Source organism: Strongylocentrotus purpuratus, unplaced genomic scaffold, assembly GCF_000002235.5.
Source record: "Strongylocentrotus purpuratus isolate Spur 01 unplaced genomic scaffold, Spur_5.0 spur5_scaffold_17, whole genome shotgun sequence".
In the NCBI taxonomy this organism is placed as follows: Eukaryota; Metazoa; Echinodermata; class Echinoidea; order Camarodonta; family Strongylocentrotidae; genus Strongylocentrotus; species Strongylocentrotus purpuratus.
In genome coordinates this window covers 27,275,317-27,299,893 of record NW_022145602.1, presented here as the reverse complement: position 1 = coordinate 27,299,893, position 24,577 = coordinate 27,275,317, and the positions used below count along the sequence as shown (strand labels likewise).

Below are 24,577 nucleotides of genomic sequence, written 5' to 3'. Positions count from 1 at the left end.
GTCTGTCTATTATTTAAGCGCACGTTTTCAGACATATGGCAACGCACATAAACAATAACAATCCAGCGTAGACAGGTGTAGATGAGCATGCATTCCATTCTCTCTCCATATCAATACGATATGCATGAGTGGTTTAACCTTCTTCTTCTTTGCTTGGTCCTCCAGTTTGGAGAACTGCAGTTGGTGCAGGTGTAGGTAGAACACGTATAGACCTCTACAAAGATTTGGTGAGTTTATACTGACATCACATTGTCGTGGAGATCAAGATGATGATGAATTTAGTAAACTGAGCTGGGCAGCGTTTCAATTTTCATGAAACCGTATTCCGTAAGTACAGGTTCACCGACATCCCATTGAAACGTGTGTTAAACTTAAGTAGGCCTACATGTACACGCACTTGAATTGTACTTCTGACGGTTTCATAAGACGCTGCCCAGAGCAGAGAGAGATCAGATTGTGAAAAATAAGGGGTTGATCTACATGATCTAGTCGGAAAGAGAGGTGTGTGAGAGCAGGAGCCAATTAGTTACCTGGGCAGCGTTTCTCGAAACCGTCATAACTACAAGTTCACCGACATCCCATTGAAACGCGTGTTAAACTTAATACACACGTGTCAATGGGATGTCGGTGAACTTGTACTTATGACGGTTTCGAGAAACACTGCCCAGGGTGTGTAGACTATTATGTATATCTCGATCTCACCCAAAATCTGTGTGAGTGTGATAATAACTTGAAATACAATCCTGAAATGTATGAAACTGACCGCACTAGTGAGTAGACGTCTGTGTAAGATGAGTTTGAAGCTAGATAGAATCAGAAAAGAAGTCTTTGTCTAACTAGTTTGAAGAAGTAGAAGTGCAATTGTAAATTCTAAAGAGATGTGACGAGACCTCGCCCTTTGTGTTCAGATGTTTCGATCGGAATTGAATAAAATTAACTCACTTGACGTGACTTGACTCCTGAGACAAGTGAAAGTGAGAGGGCGAGTCCTGTGCAGGAATAGTCATCAGGGCCAGGGAGGGGGTGTTTCACAAAGATCCTAAGTTGAACTTATCTCTAAGTTGGACTTAACAATTATGGAAAACCATTAGCATCATTGAAAATATTTGGAAAAGTTATTTTATAAGGCATAACACGTTGATTCAAAATCATTCATATTTTCTTTTATCTTGGGAGATTTCATGTTCTTGATGTGGAATTTATGACAAGTCTAAAATACTTGAAATTTTTGCTTTTGAATATATTTCAAAATAAGGCTACAAATGGCTCTCCATGATATTTAAGTCCAACTTAGCGTTAAGTTCGACTTAGGATCTTTGTGAAACACCCCCCTGGTCATATAGTGCAGGAATTTGGACCTGGTTCAATTCATATTAAAAAGCTCTCCTTACTTTTTATATCGAGTGAGTAGCTAGTTTTGAACAACCAGTTTTAACTAGAAGTTGGTAGGTGTACTGTATAGTAAATTTGTAATTTGTCACGTGAGAGACTTTTTTTTATTTTTTATTATTGCTACGGACACACAAAATAAAGGGAAATAGAGCTTGTTAATTAAAGTTAAATTGTAATGTTTAATTTCCAATCATTTCTCCTGTTTCACAGACTTTGTTTTGGCTTCAATAATAATACAGTATGTAAATAAACTTATCTTTAACAAAAATAATTCTGGATGGGTAGTTTCCCGTCTGACATCGACGCCGGTCACAGCTCGTGTCGTCCACTTGGCCCTGGCCTCCGCAGACGGTGTCTTTGCTCCACTTGGCCCCGGTAGTCGCTCCGGATTCTTGGCCTCCGCAGACTGAGATACGATGGTGTGTGTCCCGATCCCAGACAAGAGCTAGCCCCCGACGAAAGATATGGAGAACCGGGTGGCAGTTGAGCTAGCCTCTCGTCCCGACGTGGAATTACCCTCAGATATTGACTTTAACTGCCGACTAACATGACGTTTAGTCTATTATAGCTTAGGTGGTTCTCCCCGATTTCAGAAAATCCACCTCTTAATATACCCTACGGTTACTAAGTAAATTCTAAAAACATGACTACAAATATTTGGAGAGGAAATGAACTTACAAAGGAAAATACTTGAATTGAAAAGAGGCTTCCTAAATGTGTGCTAAACAACAGATAAAACATGTACACTGAATTAATGACTTCCCCCAGGCCTATTCATAGGGAACAATACATCTTGGCCTGAAAAGAAAACATCTGACCTTAACATCTTCACCTGACCTTAACAAAGAACACTCCAGACCAAAGAGCGAAACACATAAATTTCTTTCCTGACAATATCCCCCACCTTAAGATATAATTAGGGGATCTAACTTATATCCACTATAAAAACATTTATTTGAAAAGCTTTTTAAGTATAAGATATAACATACATAACCTACTGGAAACACTAATGATTCAATTCTCTTTTTTTTAACTGTACATGTATGTATAAAAACCAAAGAACTATAAACCACAGCATCCAAAACCGTGTTTAAAGCAAGTTTGACTGTTATGCTGTGAGTTCTGTCTCTCCATGAAAAACATGGCTTACATTTTCTTTTGAATATGATTAGGAAATCACACTCCTTGTATGAAATATGTATCATTATTTCGTTTGATCATTTTCTTTAAAAGTATAAGCATATTAAAAGACAAGAGATTATGAAACAGGCAATATAAATTCAGATTGCTCAATCTATGTTTGCACTCTGAATGTACTTTTGCAGTTATTAAGCAACTTTTCTATATTCACTATAACCAAACTGTCATCTGAAATGCACTATATTGATTCATTTCTTGCATATAACATTCAACCGATAACAACTTTACATGCTTGTCTTGATTATGGTATATGTATATATTTTTTTTTTTGTTATCCATTAATATAACTTCATTGTTTTGTTTTTTTTAAACAAATTATTTACATCTTTTTTTTTTTTTTTTTACATCTATGACACCGCATAAAATCATGAAGCTTGTTTCTTAAACTACGTTCACAATCTTAAAGCAACCTAACTTAATCCTAACGGCCCTAAACTAACCTATACTAATTTACAACTAAGCCCTAACAGACAATGTTTCCTTAACGTAACTAAAACTTAACCAACTAAACATAACGGCGACCGCGATTCGCTGGTTCCTGTTTTCCCGCTAGTACTTTTCTCATCATCCTAGTGAATTGGGCACTGGCTGTCACAAGCCCAAAAGGCATGTATTTGAACTGGTGTTGCCCCTTAGGAGTGAGGAAAGCCGTTTTGGCTTTATCTTCGTTACGCATCGGGATTTGCCAATAGCCTTTTGTTAAGTCTAGCTTCGTGAAATATTTGCTTTTAGCAAGGGAAGCGAACATTTCCTGGGGGTTTGTCATCGGTTCTGGATCAAAGACAGTTAACTTGTTCAAACGTCTAAAATCGACACAAAATCGATTCGATCCGTCTGGCTTCTTAACTATGACTATCGGATGGGCATATGGGGAGTTAGATGGTTCAATAATCCCTAACTTAAGCATGGAATCGATCTCTTTATCAACTTCACTCTCCATAGCTTGTGGTACCCTATGAGGTGAAGTCCGTACAGGTTGATCAGTTGTCAACATGATCTCACACTTAGACACAGACGTTTTCTTAGGGATATCAGTGAATATGTCTTGATATTCACAGAGAATGTCTCGTACTTGATTTTTCTGATTTTCATCTAAGTTTCCATCTATCCCCACCCTGTCCACGAATTCACTTTGAATTGCACTTGGCATTTTGGGTATTTCATCCCCCCAATCGGGATCAACTTCAGTCTCCTCAACCTCACCGACATCATCTTTGACATCAATGACTTCATCGTCAACACCGACTTCAAAGCAAGCACCTACTGGGGCATTCACGGGTCTACTATAGTATTGCTTCAACAAGTTGATATGATACGTCTTAGCAATGCCACGAACATCTACGACATAATCGTAGTCAAATTTGACTCCTATGATTTTGTAGGGACCCTGCCACCTAATCAGTAATTTATTGTGCTCAGTAGGAAGTAGAATGAGCACATCATCGCCTACATTCAACTTTCTTGTTCTAGCCCTACGATCATAGTACCCCTTGTACCTTTTTGCTGAACACTTAAGGGTCTCTTGCGCAATTCGCCAAGATTTCACCAACCTCTCCCTCAACTCAATTACATATTCATATTCACTCTTGAGCTCTGGTTCTAACTTCTCGGTCGTCCATAACTCTCTCAGGACATTCAATGGCCCACGGATATGCCGCCCATACAGAAGTTCAAACGGGGAAAATCCCAAACTCGAGCTCGGTGCTTCTCGTAAAGCAAACAGCAAAGCCGGGAGATACCTATCCCATTGAGCTGGTTCCTCGGAGCATAACCGTTTCAAAGTCGATTTCACAACCGCATTGTAACGCTCGACTAACCCGTTACACATGGGATGGTACCGAGAACTGGTCAATTGTTTGACCGACAACAATCTACAAACTTCACGCATCAAATCCGATACGAACTGCGTACCCAAGTCCGACATGACCTCTGCTGGAATACCAACTCTACTATAGACCGAAACAAGGGCCTCAGCCACATCGACAGTCGATATAGACTTCAACGGGATCGCCTCGACATACCTTGTAGCATAATCCACTATGGTTAATATGTGGGTATGCTTACGGGCAGAAGGTATGAATGGACCCATAAGATCAATAGCAATCCGCTGAAATGGAACACCAATAAGGGGTATTCGACCAAGACTAGCCTTCGGCACCCGCCCTTTATCAACAGTCTTTTGACAGACATCACATGATCTGCAGAAATTGGCTACATCTTCCGACATCCCAGGCCAATAAAACTGCGCCTTGAGTTTTGACAGAGTATTATTAATACCCATATGTCCACCTAAAAGAGAATCGTGTGCAACTCGCATTAGCTCTTCTCTACGAGGCTTAGGCACTACAAGTAATTTAGGACCTATACCCTTAGCATTGACATCCTTTCTCTGCCTAAAGAGAAAACCTTGCTCACGCAAAAACATGAATTGCGACTTGTCAACATTATCAACCTTTTGCCACAGAGGGCGCAATGATACGTCATCTTTTTGCTCTTGCAGAAAGTGATTTGACTGAATATTAGCAACTGGGTCAGCCACCGGCAAACCCTTACTAGGCTTGGAATCTCTCAACTTCTTTGCCCTAGTCTGAACAGCTTGTAATCTAATACCGCCCTCATCAGAACAAACGCCCTCAGCGGTAGACTTCAACTCATCTGAAAATTCTCTCTCCAACTTCGAATCTTCCAAACCAGTGACCTCCGGCACGACCTCCGGCGTGACCTCTATGTCAGCCTTAGGAACCCAATGGAAATTAGGCTCTTTTGGTGGACGAGCCCCTCTCACATTACCAATGATTACGTCATTCAAACATCTAGGCATACACACTGCCACAACCTCTCCTTCGAAATAAGGCGAATCGACAACGATTCTTGCCAAGGGGAAACGCCTTATCGTTTCATCAATTAACCTGACTCTAACATGACGACCTGTGAATTGCTCTTTCCTAACTAACGCTTCTTTCACAACACAAGTACTACAACCTGAATCACGTAGCACGGAAACGGGAACATTCCCAGGCATCAACCTCCCAGACACGACAGGCATATCATTGACCATCGCCTCAATATCATCGTAAGCCATTCCAACTTTTTCAATGACTTCACTATCGACCACCGACTCGGCAATGCAAGCTGCTGTCAACTCTACGGCATCAGATTCAATCTCACCCTCATTAGGCTTATTATGAACAGCATATACCCCGGGGACTTCATCACCCCCTAACAACATCATACCCTGAGCCGCCATAGACTTTAACAACAGGGGACACTCCCTCTTCATGTGATTGGGATTCCCACACATATAACACCCCTTCTTTTGGAAGGGCTTACTACCTTCCACTTTCTTTGCCCTAGCTTGAACCTCGCCCAATTTTGCATTACTCTTACCTATTTGATTAGGGCCCTTACTACCCCCCTTCGGATCCGATCGGCTTCTTTCGGATTTCTCTCCACCAAAGAAAACATGAGGTCCGTGTGCACCAACATAAACCTCTGCACACTCCACTGCCTCGTCAAACTTCGTGCATTTCCGTTCCCTGATGAACCTAGCAACCTCTCTTGGACAATCAATCAAAAATTGCTCTCGCAACATTAGATCCTCAAGAGCAGCCCTACTATTGTCTATCTTAGACGCACCTATCCAATTATCAAAATGACCTTTCATCCGATTAGCAAACTGTTTTGGGCGTTCTGAATTCAAAGGCCTAACAGATCTGAAACTACGCCTATACCCCTCCTCAGTGAGATTATAAGATTGCATTAACTCACTCTTAACTACGGTATATTTCTGGCGATCATCTGTACTCATTCTATTTACTACATCTAAAGCCTTCCCTTTCAAATTAGAGATTAGATGTAGTACCCACACGTCATTAGGGATTTTTTGACTTTTCAGGATCATTTCAAACTTGGTAATGTAAGCATCAAATTTATCGTGGGCATCATCAAATTGACCGACAACGAGTTTAACCCGACCTAACTGAGCTACATTATTTCCTTCATCCTTACGCAACTGCGCTAACTTGAGCTCATGTTCACGCTCTCTTTCTCTTTCTACCGCCTGACAGCGTTCAGAAACGAAACTACTCAACTCGCCTCCACTAAGACCCATTTCCCTACCTAAAGTAGAAAACTCTTTCATTTGCTCGGTACTAGCCATAGCGACTAAACATCGATTCCAAAACTACAAAAACCTAGGCTTTAACACCGGCAACAAATGCCAACCCCTAGTGCCTTCTAACAAGCACACTAGAATGTATCTCCCAATGAGCATACAATTAATTCAACCATGCGAAACACCGGTCCGCTTCACACCAGGCAATCAACCCCTAGTGCCTTCTAACAAGCACACTAGAATTTCTCCTAACGAGAACAAAAAATCCAACCATGCGAAACACCGGTCAACTTCACAACATGAACATTCAAAGCCTATAGTAATTCAAACCTGGAATCTGTAATCCGAGCAAAATACCATGCATAATGCAAAACCCGCCTAAGCACTACCCTAGTCTATAGGCGTTACCAAGGGCTTAACCTTGGGGAGAATCCACTAAACTCTTGACATTATTGCTTTTATCAACCTAGCATTGATAATTTCTTTTAACCTGTATTTCAACCCCAAACATCAATTACACCTCAAATTCGTATGCGGGGAAAAGAGGGGGAGAAATATCTAATTCCCTTTTTTTTTTTTGAAATTATTTATCAGTAGCAATGTCTCGGTGGGACCTCCAAATTGTCACGTGAGAGACTTTTTTTTATTTTTTATTATTGCTACGGACACACAAAATAAAGGGAAATAGAGCTTGTTAATTAAAGTTAAATTGTAATGTTTAATTTCCAATCATTTCTCCTGTTTCACAGACTTTGTTTTGGCTTCAATAATAATACAGTATGTAAATAAACTTATCTTTAACAAAAATAATTCTGGATGGGTAGTTTCCCGTCTGACATCGACGCCGGTCACAGCTCGTGTCGTCCACTTGGCCCTGGCCTCCGCAGACGGTGTCTTTGCTCCACTTGGCCCCGGTAGTCGCTCCGGATTCTTGGCCTCCGCAGACTGAGATACGATGGTGTGTGTCCCGATCCCAGACAAGAGCTAGCCCCCGACGAAAGATATGGAGAACCGGGTGGCAGTTGAGCTAGCCTCTCGTCCCGACGTGGAATTACCCTCAGATATTGACTTTAACTGCCGACTAACATGACGTTTAGTCTATTATAGCTTAGGTGGTTCTCCCCGATTTCAGAAAATCCACCTCTTAATATACCCTACGGTTACTAAGTAAATTCTAAAAACATGACTACAAATATTTGGAGAGGAAATGAACTTACAAAGGAAAATACTTGAATTGAAAAGAGGCTTCCTAAATGTGTGCTAAACAACAGATAAAACATGTACACTGAATTAATGACTTCCCCCAGGCCTATTCATAGGGAACAATACATCTTGGCCTGAAAAGAAAACATCTGACCTTAACATCTTCACCTGACCTTAACAAAGAACACTCCAGACCAAAGAGCGAAACACATAAATTTCTTTCCTGACATAATTGCATAGTCTCTGCTTTTTTTTTTTTTTGTCAAATTGAATTGCATAAAACAAGTGGAAGTGAAAGTTTAGTGGATGTGGAACCATTTTTCATTAGTTCTAATTATTTATTATAAATTGCATACTAGGCTGTATGACATCACAAATTCCTTTTACACACATGTACATGTACAGTCAGTGTCATGACTTTACAGTGCAAATTTTAAAGATATTGGGGTAAAAATAATATTTAAAAAAAGAGAAAAAAAGAAGAAAAAAAAAAAGAAGAAAAAAAAAAAAAAAAATAAATCAAATTTAGATCTAGACGGTGACCTATACAGATCCAACTTTTTTTTTATCAACAAATTAATGCCTGTGTTTGCGATTAACATTTTTTTTTTTTTTTTTATCCCTTACTTTTATTGTTGTACTTTAGATCTAATTCTTAAATGGATAATGTATATCATTATATTGTCATTATTCAACAGGATTAATTGACACCAAGCTAGCAGACAACTTTCCAAGTCCCAGTCCTCAGCTCATCATGGCTCCAATACACCTTGTTCCAACCTTTGCATCTCAAACAATGTTCGGGGAGATCGATGCCAAAAATGTGACCTTCATCATTGATACCTCAGGGAGCATGTACTCTTACCTTCCTGCCGTCAAAGATCACCTGAATGAGGTCCTCTTGGCAAGGGCACATCGAGAGAAAGACTCCATGTTCAATGTGATCGAGTTTTCATCGTCGGTCACACCCTGGGCGGATCGAATGGTACGCTGCACACCACCAACGGTCAAGGTCGCTAGCGAGTGGGTCAACAAACTCTCCTGCTCGGACGGAACCAACACGCTCGATGCTCTCACCGTCGCATTCTCCGACCCCGTCTGCGAGGCGGTCTACCTCGTCTCGGACGGGCTACCCGACCAGCAGCCGACGGAAATCAGGAAACAAGTCGCACTGGTCAGCGAAGGACGTCCGGTCCACGCCATCTACCTGACTGGACTCCACACGGAAGTAGCCGCGCAGGAGTTCCTGGAGAGTCTGGCCGCCCAGACCCTTGGTACCTTCCATGTTATCAGCATGACCATGCATGGGGTCATTGAAAGAGTTGAAGCGGTTGTGACGTCGGACCATAGTCCTCTCAGGATACAGAAGGCTATCTACAGGAGGCAGCACGAAGCAGAGATTCCTTTGACTACTCTTGACAACCCACCCATTGCAGAAGCAACCACGTATTCCGTTCATGGAGGAGTCCCAGCTACTAGCATCAAAACAACTCTAGATAATCCTCCAGAAGTAAGTAGGATTCATTCTTTATTTCAAAAAGCTGAATTAGATTTCAACCATCTTTTAATCAAGTTTGTAATGCTGTGATAAAATGTGTAACATGGAAACAATTTCTTTTAATCATGTAAAATTGTCAGATATCCTAGATATATCATTTTAAACCCATGGAATACACGTTGAAGTAGTTGTCTCCAGTAGCTCAAGATAATGCATCCTACAGACATATGATAAAAATGTCATTTATGTTTGGTATTTTGGATGAAGTATACAATGCAAAACCAATTTACAATTTTGATATGACTTTAATAGAAGAAAGATGTTTACCACAAAGAAAAGAAAACAGGGATTTAAAAAAAGTAAAGCAATATGATTGACAGTATGATCTAAAAATTTCTGGTTGCTTCCTTGAGGAGTTACTTTATAATTGTACATGAATAAAAAAGAAAGAAATAGAAACAAGTGAGGTTGAAATAAAACTTGCATCCTGGATGCAAATTTACTCAACGGCTTGTTAAATAAATTTAACAAGTACCGGTGTGTACCGGTGTGTTGGCTCAGTCAGTAAAGCGTCCGCCTCACAACTGGTCGTGGGTTCGAACCCCGGCCGCGTCATACCAAAAGACGTTAAAAGACGGGAGTTGCTGCTACATGTACCTTGTTTGGCGTTCAACAATAAGGGATAGAACAACGTCGATCTGGCGCTGCTCAGTGGCTGCCGGGCTCACGATCAATTGGGCAAAAAGAATTTCCATTTTCGGTTTAACTTAATAAAATAAAATTTGGAGTGGACTTTAAAAGATTATTATTATTATTATTTCTGCATCCTGTTTAAAACATATACATATATGTCCTTTTAATTTAGAGTACCACACTGACATACAGAACAGAAGATGAGGAGCGTCCAGTGAAGTACTGTAGTGTAACTACATCCATGGACTACAATCCTGTTCCAGAGACAGTTATCGTCAGGGAGTCTTTGGCCCCAAGAACTGTTGTCCAGATACCTGCAGCAACCGCCTGGGAGACTGTGAGGTTAGTGTGATGTTGATTGGGGAATGACCTTTCAATGTAGAACCTGGATAGCAAATCCTGGCTGAAAACTCTCAATGTTGAGAATTTGATGTTTTATTCCAAATCAAATCAACCTCAGTTAATTGTGCTTTTATCTTTCACATGGAAGACAAGGAAGAGGAAAATGAAGGTTAATAAGGCTATGAAATGAAAGCAAGTTATGCCTATGTGAAAACATTTCAACAAAGGATGGTAGAGGAAAAATTTTTTTTAGGAAGAGTTTAAAGAAGATTTGAGTGGTAGTGTAACATTGAATCATAGAAAATATATTTTTCGTGCATTCCATGATTATGGAATGAATATCTTGTTGACAAGATTGCAGTACTGTATAGTACATACTGGCTAAGTTGCCTTTGTTTAGATTTGTTTACATGGCTGATCTAGATTCGTACCTTCAACACTCCATGGTCGTGTTCTTTTTCTTTTTCGGTGGTCGTGTTCTGTTTCTTGTTCTTTGTTTTCTACTACTTCTTCTATTTCTTCTTCTTTTTCTTTCCTTCTAGCTATGTGTTGATGATCGCAATTTTTTATATAAGATTTTATTTTATGTATGTATAATTTGCTCAAGGGGCCCTGTTTACAAGATTTTTCTTCTTTGGGGCTCTTAACCTTCATTAATTTGTATATGATTACATTTTATCTACGATTTTGAAATGAAATAAAATCAATGGTGTCTTGCTATTTTAGGGCTCCTAACCTTTATTAGGTTGATCAACTGTATATGATTACACTTTATCTACAATTTTTTAAATGGTTTAATAAATGAATGGTGTCTTGCTATTTTAGGGCTCCCAACCTTTATTACTTTGTATATGACTACATACATATTTTATCTATGAGTTTTAAATGCATGGTTGAATAAATGAAATGAAATGAATGGTTTCTTGCTATTTTAGAACTGAGCCTGCATCAAGCCACATCATCTCAGTCCCACCCCAGAGTGCCGTTGAACTCTTAGAAGGGATGAGGGTTTTAGCAAGAAGAGAGAAAGATGGCTACTACTGTCCAGGTACCATCAGAGAAAGGGTAAGAATCATTCTTTGTAAACCTTTCACACTTGTAATTCCAAGTTGCAACTCAAAATTCATGTTCCAAGTACCTGGAAAGGGATAGTTGAATTCTTTTTTAAGACCGCAAATGCATTCAAAGTGCATGGTTGTTGCTCTTATTCTTATTCATGACATTCTTAGTGCCCTTGTAGGACCTAAAATTGCTATGAAGGTAATTTTAGACCCTAAAATGTGTGAAATTTAGATTGAATAGCGCCCTCTGCAACAAAATTCAACTATCCCTTTGATTACTAAAATGAAAAAACCACCCAATTTTAGTACTTCACTCATCATTTTGATTGACCTTTTAAATGACTGATTCCCAGTATCAGCATATATTCAAAGATCTTGTTTAACACTAGCTTAACACTAATTGTTTCATTTTGTCTCGCATATACATGTATATACATTGTAATAACTTAATATAATCCTTCTTCTATTTTCAAATTTTGCATATTACTGTATTTTCACCTCCTATTAGCTGCGTTGTCACATTATACAAACAAGCTGTTTGAATTAAAAAATAGCCTTAACGAGTTTTGACCCTTGACCTTGACAGCTGTCAGCGATGCGCTCCTTCCTGGTGTTCTTTGACAAGGATCCCTCGGGAGGCAAGTGTCAGCGGCTCCTGCAGGAGACCTCCATCTATGACATCAAGGCGCTCAACGACACCATGCGACATCCTGTGGTACCTGGAGACAAGGTCCTAGCTCCCTGGGAGAAGGCTGGATACCGCTGTGCTCCTGGTATCGTCCTGGACGGCATCGAGGGACGATCGACTGGCTGTGAGTATCCCGGGCCCTCTTTCATAATTTTTTTTCGTCAATAACTGTTATAAGCTAGTCTTTATAGACAGGCGGTCTTTGTAGAAAGGTTCCATTAGTACATGTTTCAATAAGAAACCATTTTCAAGGGAAACAAACATGTACTAAAAAGGAACAGGTACTATAAAAGGAACCTGTCTAAAAAGACCACCTTTCTATAAAGACGATATAGCTACTGAAAACGTGGTACAGTCAAACCTGCTTTAGTGACCACCTGTCTACAAAGACCAGATTTCTGTTTCCCTTGAAAATGGTTTCTCATTGAAACATGTATTAAAGAAACCTGTCTACAAAGACCACCTGTCTACAAAGACTACCTACCGGTATCTACAAAGACCACATTTTTGTTTCCCTTGAAAATGGTTTCTCGTTGAAACATATAAGGAACCTGTCTATAAAGACGACTTTTTTGTGTTTCACTTAGGCGGTCGCTATAGACAGGTTTGACTGTATCTGATTGGCCGAGAGCAAAATTGTCATAGAAATTTATCATTTGATATTGATAACAAGTTTTATGAAACAGATTCCTTGTCTTCTCAGTCAACTGAGCAGTGCAAGAACTTATTTTCAAAGTCTAACATCATGCATAATTTGGATTGTTAGATGTCACCATATATATTAGCAATTCTTTATGGATGAATTTCTATTTCCCTGCAGATAAAAAAGAGAGGGAATATATCTTTCCAAATTCAATGTAATTTTTTTATTTGGCATTGCCCTTAACACTCTGCACATCATACAAGTGTATTATTTTGTTTGAGTTTACTACATCACAAGTAAACCTGGTTAAGAAGTGATGTTTGAGACTGATATTTTAATTCAGTAAACCTGTATGACAAACTAAATATTGAGGGGTCAGGGACACAAAGACGTAACTCCATTTTGGCCACGTTGAGAAAAAGTGGGTTATGTGTCACTGAACACTTGGGCCTTAAGGAGTTAAGTCTAAGTTTCACTAGCCATTGACTTCAATGAGGTATTGGGTGGATTTAAGTCTTTGTCTTTCCTGGAAAGCCCGCATTTTTTGGAACATTTTGATATCAAATAGTCATATTGGCAAAATATGGAGTTACGTCTTTGTTTCATTGAACCCTCGATATATAGAGAAAATATTCATATTCAATCCCATTTCTCTTGCATTGATGTTTATAGGTGCTGCTGATTCTGGGCATCTTATTGTAAATTTCTTCAACGGCAAAACGGTCAAGGTACCCAAGCAAACGGCAGTCTGGATTCCCCACACCGAATACGAGCGACACCGAATCGAAATCCAGATGCCGCTAACGGCCCGGCACTATGTCGTCAACGACCCAAGCTATCAACGCTCCATCAGCGGTTACACCGTACCCAGCACGCATCAGGAGGGCGGGGCTATGGCTGGGTTGCCAGTCCTGCAGCAGGGGCGTGTCTATGTCCCCATGATGATGGCTGGGGCGGAGACGAGGGACTACGGCGGGAGGAGCGGTGGTGGTGTCGTCCGGGAGAGCGCAGTTAAAAGCGAGGACATGCATTCGCTGATCCCCGGCACGGGTATGACCCGCCAGGAGCTCAATGTGAAAGTCATGAAACAGCTCATGGATAATAAGATGATGGGGAGCAGCATACTGAGGGAGGGAGGCGAAGCCAACATCCTAGCCAAGACCCCAAAAACGTCAACCCTGCAGAAAAGTGTTTCTTTCAACGAAGACAGCTTTGGAGTGGACAGCGGGATCAGCTCGATCAGGACGGAGCAGGACTCGGAAGGGTATGCAACAGAAGAGGAGAAACTAGAGAAGGAAGTGGAGGAAATGAAGCAGAAAATTGCAAAATCAGAACGAGAGATATCGTCATTGATAGGTACAGTAGTAAAATGTGCTTTGATGTGAAATAGGACTGATAAAAGCAATGCTTGGATGGATGATTTGATTTATTATTGGATCCCCCAATTCTATTGAAAGATCAAGATCCTGTTCTTTGAAGATAATTAATTTTTATGCCTCCGTTACGAAGTAGCCGGAGGCATTATGTTTTCGGGTTGTCCGTCCGTACATACGTACGTACGTCCCGTTCTCGTGATCGTGTTATCTGAAGAACCGATCGATCGATTCCGGCCAAACTTTGGTCATGTATGTATCTTGCAGAGCCGATGAACTGATTAGATTTTGGGGTCACGAGGTCAAAGGTCAAAGGTCACAGGACTCATTATGTATGCAAAAACAGCTCGTGATCGCGTTATCTGAAGAACCGATTGATGGATTCCTGCCAAACTTTGGTCATGTATGTATCTTGCAGAGCCGATGAACTGTTTAGATTTTGGGGTCACGAGGTCAAAGGTCAAAGGTCAAAGGTCATAGGGCTCAATATGTATGCGAAAACAGCTCGTGATCGCGTTATCTCAAGAACCGATTGATGGATTCCTGCCAAACTTAGGTCATGTATGTTACTTGCAGAGCCGATGAACTGATTAGATTTTGGGGTCTTGGTCAAGGTCAAAGGTCATGCGGCTCATTATGTATGCAAAAAGTAGCTTGTGATCGCATTATCATTAGAACAGATTGATGGATTCCTGCCAAACTTAGATCATGGATGTATCTTGCAGAGCCAATGAACTGAGTAGATTCTTGGGTCATGAGGTCAAACGTCAAATGTCATGGGCTCATTATGTATGCAAAAATAGCTTGTGAACGCATTCTCATTAGAACTGACAGATGGATTACTATTTAACTCAGGACATCTTGCAGAGCCAATGAACTGAGTACATTTTAGGGTCATGAGGTCAAAGATCAAAGGGTCATATATGTATATGAGAAATTGCTTTTTGGTTTGTAAACTTGCTCTATGACGGAGGCATCATTTTCGACTGCGCGCAGTCGAAGTTCCATCTAGTTTCTTTTAATGATTAAGTCAGGCAAAAGACAATTAAAAACTTTGAAATCCAAAGTGATAAAGGGATTCAAAGTTTCTATCTTTCATAATTTATGTTGAGCAGATGAATCAGAGGACATACGCTGTGGCCAAAATTGTTCTCCACATTCTGACTTTTATTTTCTGTTGATTTCTCTTAATAAAACCCCCGTAACAAGTGACAGCATTCAGATTATGTCTCTTAAGCCAACCGTACACTACACGATCGTTCTGTGATCTAATTGGCAAAGAAATGGCAATCGTATTTAATAGGAAATATCAAGAAACATCATCTTCCTGATTTCCCTGCTAAATAATGATAAGAACATCAGTAACAGAATTTGAGTGCATTGAAATCTCCTAGTCAAAATAAAAAGCTGAATTGGCTTCAAATCATGAAATCCATTGAAAGTTGTATTTTCTTAATCATATGACTATTCAGATCCTCAGCTATTCAAGGTAAAGACAAGTTTTGGAAATGCCCCCCCGCCCCCTCCCCACTCTCAAAAATGAAATGGAAGCTCTTATTACCAATTATGTGAAAGAATATGTTTTGACTAATACATAATGATACAAATTTTGCCCGGACTGGAAAGATATTGATAGTTCCATATACATCTTTCTGTGTCCAGTGCTTGTAACTTTTAAAATACCAAGACTGGGTCAAATTTCTTATCATTTTGATGATTCCAGAACCTTGCAGTATCACCAATACTTATACATGTATGCTAGATGATCAACCTTTTCTGATTGATTCCACCACGTTTCTTTCACAATGCAATCGCATGACCAGAACTGGTCTATACCTTTAAGATTTTACATGTTTGAATGTTCCGTAACAGATGCAGGTATCCAGACCATGTCACTCAGAGACACGGCTGTGGGAACAGACTCCTCCCTGCTCTACCGGAACGGCCCGCGGCGACCAAAATCCGCCAAGGCCGAAGTTGGCTCCCAACCGCATTGGAAATACTGGCGGAGAATGCAGCGCCCTCGCAGCACGCATCAGGGGTTGGTCGGTCCGTTCCGAGACACGATGACGGACACCTCCAAGGACGCCAAACTCCACTCCTCACCGGCTCAGTCATCCTATGTCTTTGAAGATAAGCATGTCTACGCACCTGTCAACAAATCATCTATGTTTACTCCGGTGAGTATGGGATGGGATTTATAAGTCATTATTTTTGCAAGATTCTCCCCCACCCCCTACAAATTTTGTGAATTCTTCTTCTAATTTTCAGTCTTAATAAAGTCAAATATTGCTGCTGTTTCACCATCGCCATATTGAAAAGCTATCTTTTTAATTTTTATATCGAAAATTATGCATGCATAATCTATGCTGTCAGTACAATTAATTCAATTGTGCTACTTGGCTTTCAACCAATCAGCTTACAGACTTTTCTGAACTTATTTGATAAATTTGTTTGACTCGCATCTCGATGTCACTTTAAGTGCATTCTTGTAGTTGCAAATTCTCTAACACTGTCATTCATGTTGTAGGTTGATGATGACCACTCCCCGGTCAGGAGTGACCGCGCCCAGGTGGAGTGGGAGATGCGGAGGCCACGCCCTCGTACAGCTCATGTCGGCGCCTTCCGTGATACTGCCCTCGAGGCTCCGATAGAGGCCAAGATGCAGCCGGCTTACCGAGAGGATCAAGGCTACTTGAACAGATCGGCAGTGTTTACACCGGTAAGTAAATTTGTCAACATTGTTCAGGCTCACTTCATCATAATTAGCATCATTAGCATCATCCTTCATATACAGTAGGCTTGTGGTTGCACCATGTGAGAGAGGGGGAGGATTGAGGAGTCCTGAAAAGGACTCTCGGTAATCTTTCTTGAGGGTGTGTAGTCCTGAAAAAGACTGTTGGTGTAGTCTTGAAAAAGACTGGTGGTTATCTTTCTTAGCTTATAGTTCTAAGGAGAACTATAGCGCCGGTCGGAGAGGATGGGTGGCAGGAGTTTCGAACAGTTTGACTATCCGTCGTCATATATTTTCCAATCTGGTAAAGTTGAAGGTACATGTAGAAATGGGACATTAACATACATACAACTTATAAAAGTATAAAAGCTCTTATTTTGTTTGAAAAGTGTGTCTATTACCTCTGTCTGTACAATCTGCAGATCATGTTTTCATTAAAAACAATTGCTCCCTCTACAGGTGAACCACTCCCAGGTTCGTAGCGACCGGGCCATGATTGAATGGGAGAACAAACAGCCTCGCCCTCCTCCGCCCCAAGCTCAACGACAAAAACCTGGAAAACCTGTCGCTCAAGCTGTTGGTAAGTACAGATATATATCAAAGACGTAACTCCATTTTGGCCATTTCGAGAAAAAGTGGTTTATGTGTCGCTGAGCACTTGGGCCTTAAGAAGTCAAGTCTAAGTTCACTAGCCATTGACTTCAATGGGGTGTTGGGTGGAGTTACAAATGTAAGTCTTTGTGTTTCCTGGAAAGCCCATATTCTTCTGAACATTTTGATATCAAATACTCATTTTGGCAAAATATGGAGCTACGTCCTTGTGTCAGTGAACCCTGGATATTATCTGAATATTTATCATTCAGATAATATCGAGGGTTCATAATATCGAGAGTAAAATAGTGAAACTATTGCATGATTTAGATAATTTTTTCATCGAACAATTAAGGAAAACAAAGAACAATGAACTGAAACACAAGTTACATCATGTTGATGGATTATTCAACACGTAATGTGTTAAAAATCGAATATAGAACGGCCGGGGATACAGTTGCTGGAGCTAAAGCTAGGGTAATAATATTCAAAGTTATTATAAAGCGCATAAAGACGTTATATCATAATGTGATATGCACTTTATAAGTATGCATATATTATCGTTAATATTATGAGACTTACCAATACTACACTTTATATTGAATGCATAATCATCTAACAAAACAAATATACCTCTTAAAAATGAACATGTTGAATTCAATTCAGTCTCTCCTCTACTCTCCTTTGTTTAGTATCAGGAACAAGAGACCAGATCAGAGAAGCGAAAGAGAACAGCTACATCGAGTTCCGCCGGATGCAGACCGTGAAGAGAGAGTACACCTGGTACATGAAGGGACAGCAAGAAGAGAAGATGAGAGACGCTAGGGACGAAAGATGCAGGTGAGAATTTTGCAACAATCTTGCCACATTTTGTGGTTTAATTGGCTCAATAACTTTTTATTCAGAGTCGTAAAATAAATACCAGTTCCATAAGAAGAAAAGGCAACAATTTCTGCAGAGACTCCATCTCTGTACTTTGTACAGATGATATTCTCCATGCAGAACTGCACATTAATGTATAAAAAAAATTGTTTATCATTTTGTATTGTTTGTTCATATATACAAATATATATATCACAGCGTACATTTTAAGTCTTTATTATGTTAATTTTATAGAGTTTAAATGTTTATCGTCTGTTACATTTACGTTACCTGTAGGTTTTCATGTTGCATTCATTGCACATACATGTAATTTGTGTGACAACATCTTTCTTTTACTGTTTAGTTACTGTTTAATCATCCGGAAATCTACCTTCATTGTGTATGACAAGGCTATTAAAATGTAAAAATTAGTCTTCATTATTTAGCATCGCCATCCTCGATTCCCTCCTCTCCTGATTGCGGACGTAGAAATATACCACTACACCACCTAACCGATATTTCCCATACTCTATTTAATTTGAACATGGCAGTAACTGCATAAATAAATACAGTGGGATGTGTCTAATCTCCTTTATATATATATGGGACCTTCATTTTACGTCCTATCCTAGGGGACATCTGTTGTCCGTTCCCAGAATGGGATTTGTCTGTGACTTCTACATGTATGTTTTTTTCTCTCAAACTTTCCGCCTCTTATACAGTACTCGTAGCTTTGAAAAATCCCTCACAATTAACACCGAAGCGAGCATGTACCAGTAAGCGAAAATAGATTGATATAACCACTCTATGACGTAGAAGAGATTTGTAGAGATCTTCTTTATATTCCATCTGTTTAGGCTTTAGAGCCAGAGTATTTCATTTAGATGTGAAATGTAGCTGGCTCTTAGCAAACACAGTATACATGTAGCCTGGACAGCTTGCTTCTTACAGGTATCTAAATGTGCTGGGTATTTCATGTATATTTTCTTTCTTCCTTTGATTTTAAACATTAATTCTCTTTCTGGCGGTTACATGTAGATGTAGATAAATACTGGATGTGCATGCGGTCATAACTTGTTAGCTTGCTTGGGTACAAATCACATATTTCAGAATTTACCAATGCAAGATTTAGATTATATGCTGCTTATAAGTATCGGCTTGCGTGGTGATGTAAATATACAGTAGGCTTGCGGTTGCATCATGTGGGATTTAGATTGTTGTTGAATTGAATAATATGGCTAATTTTGGTACCTGTATGAAACACAAGGATCTTTGGAAATGTCTCTAACTTAACTTGGTAACTTAACTTGTTTGTATGTACAAGTTCAATTTGTTCTTGTAGGGGGGGGGGGATGTGCCCAGGAGTTTAACTCAAAGGAAAAGGATCTTGAATATGAAGAAAATAACATAATAATCTATATCTGAGTACAGAATGTTATAATGTTTACATATGTACATTTATAAATCACATAATCATGTTGATGCTTTGTTAACTAAAACATCAGTATTGCCTATGTTGCTATTAATTTATTTTCGTTGCGGACAGCATAAAGCTACGTGTTTATAGAGCTCATCTAATTAATATCTTTTAAGATATAAGCACTGATTTCTCTACATGTCTATGCGATTGTTATTCTGATTTTATTTATCTTCCTATTTAATTTCTTTAATGCAATGCTATTATTAAAAGTACATCCTGTTCTGCATGCCTTTATAATTTCATACACATATAATATTATACATTTGCATGTCTTACACCTGTATGTCTTACTGTATGTGAAAATGTTCTTAAATCTTGTATTGGTCTCTAACTTTCTTTGTAATGTAGTTGTTTTCTTTGTTTCCTTTCATCTCCTTTCTTCAATGTGGTCTTTTCGTTGTATCACTCTAGACTATGGATAATGTAGAACATATCTAGACTGCTGGGTGATTGAAAATTATGATTTGCCAATTTAATATGAGTTATCCTGTCTGAATTAATATTTAGGACCCTTATTTGTAACATGCAGTCTCCCAGCTACGTCACGACTGGAGCAAATATGAGATCACATTTTGTTCATGTAATTGTCGTCGACGAAATTAAGCCTGCAGTAAATGACCGATTGTTGAATTATATTTTGTTCATGTAATTATAAGCCTTTAGATGCAATCTGTTTCCTTTTATACATACAATGTACGGTACATTTGTTTAGTGTACAGTAATTCTTGTCTGTTATAAATAGACTTTGGTAGATGACGGCTATATTAACTGGGAGGTGAATATCAAGACATGCAGTGAAATAACACTACTGCAAGAGTGTACTAGCTAGGGCAGCAGAGAACAGCAAGGGACCCGTTTCATAAAGCCTTTTTCATTGAAAAATGACAAATATCAGTGACAAATCTGCCGATAACCAATCAGAAGCAAGGATTTCACTAGTTTATAACAAAAACTACAGTGTATCATTTGTAACTAATGACAAGTTTTGTGAAATAGGGCCGGCCTGCATGGCCCCCGTCTTACAAAGATGCACGATTGATCCAAATCCAAATCAATCGCAAGACCTCCAATCAATCACAAGTTTGCCGTCTCGTATCTCTTATGTACATTGGGATTGATATCAATTCTTTATAAGACGGAGCCCTGGTGTGTGCAATTTTTTTGCGATCAACCCTCGAGCTGGGAGAAGATACTTTGAACGATAGAGTTGACGGCCAAAAGTTATTATGTGCATTAATTAACAAAATATTCCTGTTTTTCTTTCTTTGCTCCACAGACAGTACACGGCCGATGTGACCCGGCGTGATGTTCAGCGCCAAAAGGACAGTGAAGCCAAGATGGAGCAAGTCCAAGCCGCAAAGAGCGCGGTCAGTGGGACCATCTCTAAGCGCCAGAAGGAGGTTGCGGTACAGAGCGACTCGCGAGAGCAGCGGAGGATCGATGCGCTGAAGGCTCGTAATGACCAGAGGATGGAAGTGCAGAGGCAGAAGGCCCAAGATTTACACGAGACTGTGAGACAGAAAGAGGTAGGCAGTCGTATTCTTTGCTTACATGAAATTGTGGTAAAGGTAATATAGAAAAGGGATCCACATGTTAAAAAAATATGTTTGTGTTAACTACAGATACTGTTTTTTCCAGCAAATTCTGAATAAAAGACAGTGAAAATACATGAAGCCACACAAGTTCAAGGTATATCAACATGTTAGTGACTTTGTTTGGAAGGATGTATTTCCACTTAAATTAACGCAAATTTGTAATAATAAAGTTAAACAATTTAATTTCAAGATGATTCACAGGTTTATTGCCTCAAAAGAAAACTTATATAAATGGCGAATTGTGGATAATAATTTATGCAACTCTTGAAGACAAGTTGACTCAACTTTTCACTTTATGTTATATTGCAAGGATGTGACTTTGTTTTGGAAAAAAATGTGTAATTTGATATTTAACCTATTCCAAATAGAAATACAAATAAACCATAAGATAATATTTGTAGGTATGGACATTTAAAACAAGAAATATTCTCTCCTGAACATTATTTCAAATTATGCGCAATATGCAATTTATAAATGTTACGTTAAAAAGATTGTTAAAGGTTCTGTTTTGTACCCACATGCTTTAAAAAAAAAATTGATTCTAGACAATTTGGCACTAGAGCATTTGGAAATATACTGGCCAGGCTAAACATCCCTAATACCAAAAAGCTAGAAATTATTAAAAACATGAATATCAATTCTAACAAAAAATTGTTTGTTTTTCTTTTAGGAGGTCAAGCTGCAGCGGCAGAATGAGCGCTCTCAGCAGCACGTTGAACGTCTCTGCGAACGGCGCGAGCAGGAAGCTGCACGGGACCTGCAAATGCGTAACAAAGAGCTGAGCAGGAGATCGCACTTCCGTAACAACGAGCGACAGAACCAGGAGCGTAAGGACATCAGGATCGCGGTGAAGCAGCAACGAAATGAGGAGTACCGCTCACAAGTTCTACCGTAGTTATACTGCTTCCAAAATCTGGAACAGTCTCCTCTTTTCATCTGAAATAATCACCAACAGTTGGGACAATCCAAACATAGTTTGGCTACGTTTTTGTATACATTGAACTCACACTGTCACTGCTTGGTACACGTAACTTTTAATTATTTGAACTCGAATGACTACTGAACCAGAGATGGGCACCTCAAAACGCTTTGTATCCAACGAAAAAGGCGCTAAATAAATTGCAAACTATTATTATTATTATTAAGAATTTTTAATGATGATGAGGACAGTCTGACCTGGCTGCTAATAGAGAAAGCATGTATATACTTGTATATAAACACCTTGGGGACTGACGGCTCTAAGTCCTCTCCAAGGGACTTGGTAATGCGGATTAATGCCTTACCAAAGGGCCCAAGCGTGTTGGCTTGCTTTCAAACCTGGAACCTCCATGTTACAAGACCACTGCTCTACCACTGAGCAAGCCTTCTTTTGTGGATCAAAGCTTTAGGATAGCCTTTCCTAATACAGTTAAACCTGTCTATAGCCACCGCCCAAGGAGATCACAAAAAGTTGTCTTTTTAGACAGGTGGTCTTTAAAGACAGGTGGTCACTAAAGCAGGTTTGATTGTATATGTACAGTTGTACATTTATTAGGGGAAGGACGAAGCTAATAAAGTTTGAATTTGGACAGTGACCAAATATTCTTTCAAGATTGATCTTTAGGTGACGATTTAAATTTTGTAAATAAGATAGACTATACATTTTAGTTTGTTGACACCAGCAACTCTCTTTGATAAATCAGTTGAACATCATTGCAGCTTTTTGAGTAATCTACCTTGTGTATCATGTTTTATATTCAAGAATATATAATGATTGTGCCAAGAAAAAAGTGTTTTATCATCATATTTGCATTTGGTTCGTAATGCAGTTCGCTTTTCATCCCTAGTTTGAAGTATTAATGGATAACTGTACAAAGAATAGTCCCTCTACTTTCAACTCTTTTGTCCACAAGTGCAGAAAAGTCTGCATACTTTTGTGAGAATATTGTTTAAAGGAGAAAGTGGTCTCTTGTCCTTTCATTTTGAAAGCCTTTTTTGTAAATGTTGTTGGTTTAATGTTCGCCATGGAAAAGAATGATTTGTGTGGACTGTATATCTGCATTCTTTTTCACAGGTGATAAAAGAGAATTATAAATACGCTGATAATTTCAAACAACTCAGGAGACTTGTATATTCATATTCAGGTTAAATTGATCACCTTGCTTTAATATATTTTCTTTTAATTGTCATCTTTTGTAAAAGTTTTAAATGTTAAATATACATGTAACGGTAGGTGTTTATCTAGTATATTTGATATTGTATCATGTACATGTACATGTCATGTATATGTATGTAATGCTGAAATTAAAAGATTATACATCTAGCCCATAGTGAAAAATAAGCATTTTAAAGACATTAATAGCCATTGCAAGTGTCTTTCTAAGTGTACTTGAATTTCTAATTGATTTCCAACATTTGATTAGAGGATGTTTCTTTCATTTTGTTTTGTTTTATTTAAATAAATGATTGTTGAAGATTTTGAAATTATTTTCATTTCACCATAGAGTGGATAGTGTTTCTCTGATTGGACAATTGAACATGTATTCAATTTGATGATTATGAATAATGCATAGACTGTTTTAATAATATCTACATTTCTTCTTTGATATTTTATTTGAATTTATTTTTATTCAGATATACCTGTTGATCACTGAGTTAGGACTAGTAATACAGAAAACATTTAACTACATAGCGCTTTCATTAAGTTTTACACTGGAGTAATTTCTCAATTTTGCCAAGCATAAGAGATTATTGTACTACTGTACATGCTTTCAATTAATGTTCATTGTATTTTGTGCAAATTTTGATTATTAGGTTTAACAGATGTATATGATATACATGTTTTTTAGCTTTGAAAAAAACAAATCTAACCAATGTGTGAAATATTTGCAGATGTGCATATGTAGTGTGTAGTGAAATATTGTACAATTGTATGTAAATTAGAAGTATACTTTGTTTAAGGATCTACTCCTTTCCTCTAAATGGAGCTTTGATATTAATATTTAATATTAAGTGTAAGATATGTATAGAGAGAATGATATGAAATATTTAAATAAGTACAGGTACAGGTATGTCTGTAGAACTGATTATGTCCAGTACTTGTCTTAAAGGTAAAGACCAGTTTTGGAAA

At 38.8% G+C, this 24,577-nt stretch overlaps 2 protein-coding genes across 2 annotated transcripts; one reads left to right on the top strand and one right to left on the bottom strand.

Annotated features, from left to right (window-relative positions):
• Positions 1-58: 58 nt before the first annotated feature.
• On the top strand, positions 59-24,577 carry LOC586025. Its single transcript, XM_030988005.1, has 12 exons — positions 59-227; positions 8,608-9,419; positions 10,273-10,442; positions 11,378-11,507; positions 12,090-12,315; positions 13,507-14,190; positions 16,080-16,387; positions 16,738-16,929; positions 17,401-17,521; positions 18,225-18,372; positions 21,150-21,399; positions 22,139-24,577. The coding sequence occupies exons 2-12, from the start codon at positions 8,664-8,666 to the stop codon at positions 22,361-22,363; spliced, it is 3,210 nt and encodes a 1,069-aa protein (XP_030843865.1). The 5' UTR covers positions 59-227; positions 8,608-8,663; the 3' UTR covers positions 22,364-24,577.
• On the bottom strand, positions 134-5,839 carry LOC764514. The gene is made up of 3 exons (XM_030988338.1): positions 3,545-5,839; positions 1,691-1,837; positions 134-214 (listed from the first exon to the last, which is right to left on the bottom strand). Exons 1-3 carry the CDS (start codon positions 5,837-5,839, stop codon positions 134-136), a joined length of 2,523 nt encoding a protein of 840 aa, XP_030844198.1.